Source organism: Gossypium arboreum, chromosome 4, assembly GCF_025698485.1.
Source record: "Gossypium arboreum isolate Shixiya-1 chromosome 4, ASM2569848v2, whole genome shotgun sequence".
Taxonomy (NCBI): Eukaryota; Viridiplantae; Streptophyta; class Magnoliopsida; order Malvales; family Malvaceae; genus Gossypium; species Gossypium arboreum.
In genome coordinates, this window is record NC_069073.1 from 4,783,291 (window position 1) to 4,791,797 (window position 8,507).

Genomic DNA, 8,507 nt, shown 5'->3' on the forward strand with positions numbered 1-8,507 from the left:
AATCTAATGACACAAGTGAAAACTGTCAAATTATTTAATGATCATTTTGTAACTTTTTGAAGTTAAGTGACCAAAATGTAAACTTATTAATAATTTAATAACTTTAAATAAAATTTACCATTAATAAATAAATAAAACACCCGAGGAATTCGTGATCTTATTTGTGAAGGTAAAAAATATACCATTAATTTAGCAGATAATAATTCACACAAGAAATGGTACTTTTAAATTCCTGAAACGAAAATTGAGCGTCAGAATTAATTAATCAAAGACTTACAATTAAAATATTCTGTTCCAATTGAGCGACGACTTGACCAAAACTTTATTTGAAGGATTAATTATGATGTCTCTTCTTTTTAAAAACAAAAGCATTAACTTCTTTTCTTTTCAAAAAGCATCAACTTTATAACAAATGTCGCTGGTCATGAATTAGTATCTGCTTTATATGCTTTTGAGTACAGGTAGTATTTTTATAGGGGAAGTGATTCGAAACTATTAAGGGAATTAGATTTTGGGCTTCAATCAATCATTCTTTTTGAGGATGTGTTCGATCTTTGAAGAGGAATTATGGGGTATTTTTGATGAGTTGAGTCTTTTACAAGATTAAGACTTAAACAGATTATCGATTCACAAGGATAATCTTGAGGTAGTTTTTACTTTGTAAAGGAGTTTTATAAGTGTTAGTTCAAGATCAGCATTAGTTAAGCGTATCCAACAGAAGCTACGAAATTTCGAACATTGAGAGATCACACGTTTTGAAAGAAGCTAATTCAGTCGCAAATTGAATTGTCAAGATGGTGTCTGTGGAGATGAATGAATTTTTTAGTATTCCTTGAAAGTGACAAAATTAATGGTACTTTCGATTATATTAATGTAACAAAATCTTTTAAGTTTGTTTATTTCACCCAAAAAAATATTAAACATTTAATTATAAGATATGTAATTTTTGAATGTTTCTTTTGCTTTTTTTCTTCAATAGCTCATAAAATTATGGGAAAAATTACATTACTTGATATATATATATATATATTGGCGGATGCACACAAAATATATTATAAATTTATTAAAATCTCCGTATCATTATAATAAATTATGAAAATATATTATAAAACTTGACATAAACATAAAATAGATAACAATCATTTTGTAAATTGAATTTTAATAATAAACAATGCAAAATGTTAAAAATTAAAAATAGATATTTTAAATATAATAGTAATTTACAACATAAATATTTTTTCAAAATCAATATTTACTCGAATAATATAATTAAATTCAATACATATATATTACTAATTTACAAAAAAAAATCTAATATAAATTTAACTCTTAAATGTAATAATTTTAATTTATTAAACAACACTTTAATAAAATCCCCAACTTTAATCAAAATGAAAGAAAAAAAAAAATCAGTATTTTCTTTTTCTTAAAAAAAGGAGGTATTATTAGTATTTACATTCATAATCATCTAAATTATGTTTTCGACACATTCAATGAAAACAATTACACCAAGTAAATAAACATATAAAACACAACACCTTCAATACACCGACTCTTATCCAATATGATGAGCATTTCTTTTATTCGTTCTTGCAATGTTAGGAACAACGACCAAAATAATATCCTCAATGCTTAAGGGTGTATGAGATATGGCCAGAAGTCTGCAGAAGGGAAAATGATGTTAGAAAACGAAAAACTTTCTCATCCGGACATGTACTATTTTTCGTTTACCCTTAGGCTTAGCTAAGCAAATTCAGAGAAGGGCTTCTTCTCCCTTATCTCCTTGCTTACACCCCAACCTTAGTTATGGCTCATGTACCGTCAAATATTATTCTCTTGCTGTTCCTTCTGGTTTCTTTCCCTGTTAATGTCATAGCTGAAGAAGACGAGGCAAACATTATCAAACCCGGTTCTTCACTATATGCCGGAAAACAGCATAGTTCGTGGGCCTCACCTTCGGGGAATTTCGAATTTGGTTTCTACCGGCAAGGAGAAAGATATGCGGCCGGAATATGGCTTGTTGGTCGACCAGAAAACACCATTGTCTGGACTGCAAAAAGAGATGACCCGCCTGTCACCTCAAATGCTACTTTGGAATTCACTACACAAGGCGTATTGCTTCTTCGGACTGAGGACGGTGTGGAAAATGCCATTGCGAATCTGTCCGGAGTGCATTTTGTTGATTAAGCTTCGTTGCTGGACACCGGGAATCTAGTGCTCTACGAGAACAGGTCTGTTGTTTGGGAGAGCTTTGATATCCCGACCGACACAATCTTAGGAGGCCAGAATTTAAGCCTTGAGTTGATTTCCAGTGTGTCAAGTTCAAACCACTCAACTGGCCATTATTATATGCTCTTGAAGTCTTATGGGCTTGTAGCCAGTTTAAATATTTCTTCTGCAGCTGCTTATGAGTACTGGGTCTTCCGTACTGGCTTTTCTTCCCCCGTGTTGAATCTCAATGAGAGTGGCGTTCTAGTACTGTATTCATCACTAAGTTTCGACCAAGAAAACGTTTTGGCAAACGGCTCGATAGCTGGGAACGAAACAATGATTATCTATAGAGCAACCCTTGATTATGACGGTGTTTTCAGATTGTACTCGCATCAACTTGAAAGCAATACTATGTCAAACAAGTGGCAGAATTTGGATGATGAATGTGAGATTCCAGGTCGGTGTGGGTTGAACAGCTACTGCTCCACCAGCAGCGGTAACGATACTGAGTGCTATTGCTTTCCTGGTTTCATATTTATCGACGAGAATGCCAAATTCCTGGGTTGCTCTCAGAATTTCACTGTAGATGGGTGCGAGACTAAGAGAGATGTAGTGATACACAACAATAGCACTACCTTAGACAATATGTCTTGGGCTGGTAATCTTTATTCTGTGAAGCGTAATCTGGAGAAGGAAGACTGTAAGAAAGCTTGCGAGGATGATTGCTCCTGTGGTGGAGCTCTTTATAGCCCAAATCACTGTAGCTTGTATTCATTGCCGCTTAAATATGGTAGAAAACATGTAAATATAACAACCACAGCCTTCATCAAGTTGATTCCGGGTAGCACCATTAGCCCCCCACCTGAAACAAGTCCAATGTTGATAAGCGAAGCAAACCAAAACCTCATTTTAACTATGGGCTTAAGTTTGGGTTCCGTTGCAAGCTTGTGTTTTGTGATTGCAATATGTAGCTTCTTGTTATACAGGCATCGGGTCCAAAGTTATGAGAAGCTTTTAGAAAGTAAAAGTTCAGGATTTGCCGAGCAATTTACACTACGATCATTCACTTTCAATGAGCTAGATGAAGCAACACAAGGTTTCCAAGATGAGTTGGGTAGAGGCTCTTTTGGAGCGGTTTATAAAGGAACTTTGCCAGGGGATGGTAAAAGTATTGCTGTTAAGAGATTAGGAATGGTTAAGGAAGGAGAAAGGGATCAGTTCCGAACTGAGATGACAGCCATTGGAAGAAATAACCACAGGAATTTGGTCCGATTGCTTGGATTTTGTGTGGAAGGTTCAAAGAAGTTCCTTGTTTATGAATACATGAGCAATGGCTCACTAGAGGATTTTCTATTCAACAGGAATGAACGCCCGGTTTGGAAACAGAGAACCAGAATAGCGTTGGACGTGGCTAAAGGTATCCTTTATTTACATGAAGAGTGTGAGGTGAGTATCATCCATTGCAACATCAAGCCCAGCAACATACTCTTGGATGATTCATTGACTGCTAAGATTTCGGATTTCGGATTGGCAAAGCTATTGAGGCCTAATCAAACAAGCAGTACAAGTGGAACAGCATGGTACTCGGCACCTGAATGGCAAAACAGTGCATTGTTATCGGTAAAAGTTGATGTATACAGTTTCGGAGCGATACTGTTGGAGATCGTATGTTGCAGGAGCAACATAGAAGTAGAAGGTCGCAGTGCAGATGAGATACTGCTTTCAACATTTGTATACAATTGCTTTGTTGGGGGAGAGTTGAATAAGCTCGTGGAAGGTGAAGAAGAAGTGGACATGAAAATGGTGGAAAGGTTTGTGAAGGTGGGGCTTTGGTGCATTCAAGATGATCCCAATTTGCGTCCACTGATGAGAAATGTGATCTTGATGCTGGAAGGAACAATGAATGTACCGATCCCTCCATCTACATCACTTCCCCATGTTACTAATTAGTGTTTTTAACTTTGAAGTTGGGCTTATTTTAATTATGTTTTTCATGTAATTAATAATAATTAGAGGAGTAATTTTTAAATTAAAATTTCAATATTTATCATTGTGGAAACTATCTGGTTGTTAAAAAGAAAAACATTTTGTGCTCTATACATCAATTATAATGTGATAAGTGAAAGGTCTCTAATCTATACATCAATTAAAAAGATTACTCTTTTTATCCAATTTTGTCCCCCTCACAATGTTGGTGTCGCGATACCTAGAAGAGGATATCTCGATTCCTCAGGCAGTTTCGAACATTGGGGGTCTTCTTTGAGGGTGTCTTCCATCTTTCCATACTGTTGGAGGTATCGCAATTTCAAGGTATGGAAATCACAATATATTTTCCTTTTGTGTCGTTTTTGCTTATTTTCAACCTTAGTACGTCCTAAATTTATTATGATTTTTTCTTAGAAATGTTGACAGTCCCATAAAATTTTTTGTATTTATCAAAATATAAAAGGATACGTTATTAGAAACGGTGGTATTTGATAATACATTTTAGTTTAGGATTTAGGAATGAGATTTTGGTATATAAAAAATCCTAATGATTTTTCATAAAAATATTGATATTCCTTTAGAAATTTTGGTATATAACAAAATATCTAAAGATGTGCTTTTAGAAATTTTAATATTCGGTTGATGGAGTTATAACTCGATTGACATGGATAATGTTATCAATACAAGAGGACGTGTGTTCGAGTGTATTTAAGTACATTAACCTCTTATTTATGGTTAGAGAGAGACTATGGATAGTTCAAGCTCACCTTAAGAATATTAATAAAAATAAATATTATTAAATTATTTTTATATATTTTAATAGTATTATAATTTTGATATATTTTATTTAAATATTTCAATTAATTAACTAATTTAATTTTTATTATATTAAATAAATAACTTAAAATAAAATTTAAATGTAAAAACTAAAAATTTTAAATGATTTCAATATAATATTAATAAAATTAAAATAATTAAAAACTAACTATTAAAAGAAAGAAAATAACTTACATTACGATGATCCTAAAAACTAAGGTTTTTAAGCATCAATAAAATTTTGCTGCACCATCACAATGTAAAGAAGCTAAATTATTGTTATACTCTCATCTATAGAGAAATTATCTTATTAATCATTTCCACCACATTACTCATGATCCCTTTCAACAATTTTTTTCACGTCACTAACACATAATTTTGATAGTTTTTCTACTCTGAACCTTGAATTTAGAATTCTAAACCCCAAACTCAAACTTATAACTTTAAATCCTTAAACCCTAAACACAAACCCCAAATCCTTAAACATTAAATTCAAATCATAAACCTCAAATTTTTAAACCCTCAACCTAAACTTTGAACCTAAATTCAAAATCGAATCTCGAACTTTAAATTTTGAATCCAAACCCTAAATCTTGGGGTTCGAGATTTAAGATTCAATATAAAATAATTATCAAAATTATGTACCAATGACATGAGAAAATTAAACAATTTTTTTTTTTAATTTGGTTGCATAAAAAAAAGAACTTATATTTATTATTTCGTCATCACTTCAAAAATAGAAGAGAGAACCACCATATTTCCCATGGCTTGGGTGTGGGCTCTTCTCTTGCTCCTTTCTTCTCTCTGCGTGAAGCAGTCAAGCAGCATCATTTCGCTGGGATCTTCGCTTTCCTCGGCCACTCAATCCATCCCATGGCGTTCCCCTTCTGGTCGCTTTGCATTTGGCTTTTACAGTCAAGGCGGTGGCCTTTCTGTTGGAGTTTGGTTAGACGGCGGAGGAAAGAACGACAACAAAGTTGTATGGACAGCGAATCGTGATGATCCGCCGGTCACTTCGAATGCTACTCTGATATTAAATGAAAACGGTGTGCTTCTTTCGATCGCTGTGAGCGGAGAAAAGAATGTTATTGCGTCTCCAAACAATTCGGCTATCAGTGTCTTCTCTGCCTCCATGCTAGATTCAGGCAATTTTGTGCTCTACAACAAAGACAATCATACCATTTGGGAGAGTTTCAAGCAACCTACAGATACCCTTTTAGGTGGTCAGACTTTATTAACTAATCACGAGTTGATCTCCAGTTCATCAGAGAATGATCACTCACCTGGAAGGTTTCATCTAAGTATGCAACTAGATGGTAATCTCGTTCTATACCCTCGACAGTCCGAAGATTCTACTATAAATGCCTATTGGAGCACAAATACTTTCGGGATGGGCTTGTCGCTCCGCCTTTTTCTTAACGCCACAGGCCTCCTCCAACTCATCAACAACGATAATTCGTCCATCTACAAGACAATTAATCTTTCCTTTTATCCAGAGCCGACCTACAATGACTACAACGAAAGCAGCAGCAACAACAACAGTACTGTTTTCAGTGCAAGTCTTGATGTTGATGGGAATTTCCGGTTATATGCGTATCTGTTTGAGCGAGATGGTGGGTTTCAGACTTATCCACTATTGAGGGCGTTGTTAAACTCCTGTAAAGTTAGAGGCTTTTGTGGTCTCAACAGCTATTGCACATTTAATGATAACCGACCTTACTGTGCATGCCTTCCCGGGACTGATTTTATTGATCCTCTTCAGAACAACCTCGGCTGCAAGAGAAATTATTCTGAAGCACACTGTAAAGGAGGGAAGGCCAATATACCCTTTTATAACATGACTTCAATGCCAGGTCTTGAATGGACTACGGGCAGTTTTTACGGTAAAGAGCGATTGTCCAAGGATGCGTGCAGCCGAACATGTTTGGAAGACTGCAATTGTGAGGCAGCACAGTTCGACAATGGGATTTGCAGGAAACAAAAGCTTCCACTCAGGTATTTGCTACGAGATCCTGATGCCCAAGTGAATTCTACAGTTTTATTGAAGGTGGGAATCATAAGCCTTGAAGCAGACAACGACACTGTTCCCTCTGAATTAAAGCCACCCAAAGTCCTAATCAAACGGAAGAATACGACGGTGCTAATTCTTCTAACTTTCAGTTTTGTTGCATGTTCATGTGCTTTGCTTACAATCTCTGGGGTATACATTTATAAATTTCGAGTTCTAAGATACAAAAGGCTGTTGGAACTTGGAAATTTGGGCCTAACGGAAGAGCTGACGTTGACATTGTTTTCATACAAAGAACTAAAGAGAGCAACAAATGGGTTTAAAGAAGAGTTGGGTAAAGGATCCTTTGGAGCAGTCTACAAAGGGTCTTTAAACAGAGGAAGACAGTTGATTGCAGTGAAGCGACTGGAGAAGTTAGTGGAAGAAGGTGAAAAAGAGTTCCAAGCAGAAATGCGAGCAATTGGTGGAGCTCACCACAAGAATTTAGTTCGAATTTTGGGATACTGTGTTGAGGATTCCAAGAGACTATTGGTGTATGAGTACATGGGCAATGGCTCCCTTGCAGATCTACTTTTCAAGTCAACAAAGCCCCCAGATTGGGATGAAAGAACAAGAATAGCCCTGGATGTTGCTAGAGGAATCCTCTATTTGCATGATGAGTGTGAGACTCCAATCATTCACTGTGATATAAAGCCGCAAAACATATTGATGGATGATTTATGGAGAGCTAAAATTTCAGACTTTGGGCTGGCAAAACTGTTGATGGGAGATCAAACAAGGACGTTCACAGGTGTAAGGGGAACTAGAGGATACATGGCACCAGAGTGGCAGAAAAATACTCCAATATCAGTGAAGGCTGACATTTACAGTTACGGAGTTGTGCTGTTGGAGACTGTGTTTTGCCGACGGAACTTGGACACCAATGTATCAAAACCAGAGGAGGTCATTCTATCAAGTATGGTGTATAGATGTTTGGTTGAAAAGGAGTTGGATAAGCTAATGCTTGGTGAAGAAGTGGATAAAAGAAGCTTGGAAAGAATGGTGATGGTGGCACTTTGGTGTATTCAAGATGAACCAGCTCTTCGTCCTTCCATCAAGACTGTAGTAATGATGCTGGAAGGGATCACTGATATATGTATTCCTCCATGTCCAACTGCTTCCTTCATCTAGTTCAAGTGATGATCCAACAATCAATCATTTCACTCAAAGTATATGTGTAAGTTGTCAATAAAATATGTAAAATGCTTCCTGTAGTGTCCTCCTATGATAGGCTTGGCTTATGTACTGGTTTGTTAGTATGAAAATTCAGTTGCATTATTATTACTCAAATCATATATTAATGAAATGGTGATTTAAGTCTGATCATTAAACACAAAGTATGAAGAATTTACTTACAGGAACAGATTATCCAATTGTAAGAAGCAGTATTGCAGTAGCCAGTTGATGAGTTTATGTAATATGTGTAAAACTATCACTTGCCTACAGT

The 8,507-nt window shown here is 35.6% G+C and overlaps 2 protein-coding genes across 2 annotated transcripts; both read left to right on the plus strand.

Moving 5' to 3' along the window:
- Window positions 1-1,520: 1,520 nt before the first annotated feature.
- Window positions 1,521-2,328, plus strand: LOC108460150 (S-locus-specific glycoprotein S6-like). The gene has a single exon (XM_017759518.2). The coding sequence runs from the start codon at window positions 1,807-1,809 to the stop codon at window positions 2,185-2,187; it is 381 nt and encodes a 126-aa protein (XP_017615007.1). The 5' UTR covers window positions 1,521-1,806; the 3' UTR covers window positions 2,188-2,328.
- On the plus strand, window positions 2,217-8,191 carry LOC108458772 (G-type lectin S-receptor-like serine/threonine-protein kinase LECRK1). The gene is made up of 3 exons (XM_017758169.2): window positions 2,217-4,149; window positions 4,779-4,810; window positions 5,716-8,191. Exons 1-3 carry the CDS (start codon window positions 2,350-2,352, stop codon window positions 8,189-8,191), a joined length of 4,308 nt encoding a protein of 1,435 aa, XP_017613658.2. The 5' UTR covers window positions 2,217-2,349.
- The last annotated feature ends 316 nt before the right edge of the window (window positions 8,192-8,507 follow it).

What these genes read in the sequence shown, in the direction of transcription:
- LOC108460150 (XM_017759518.2), top strand. Translation starts at nt 1,807, where the DNA reads ATGGCTCATGTACCGTCAAATATTATTCTCTTGCTGTTCCTTCTGGTT.
- LOC108458772 (XM_017758169.2), top strand. Translation starts at nt 2,350, where the DNA reads ATGCTCTTGAAGTCTTATGGGCTTGTAGCCAGTTTAAATATTTCTTCT. An exon ending in CATCTACATCACTTCCCCAT is followed by an intron (nt 4,150 to 4,778) that starts GTTACTAATTAG and finishes ATATTCCTTTAG; the next exon opens with AAATTTTGGTATATAACAAA. An exon ending in ATAACAAAATATCTAAAGAT is followed by an intron (nt 4,811 to 5,715) that starts GTGCTTTTAGAA and finishes CATAAAAAAAAG; the next exon opens with AACTTATATTTATTATTTCG.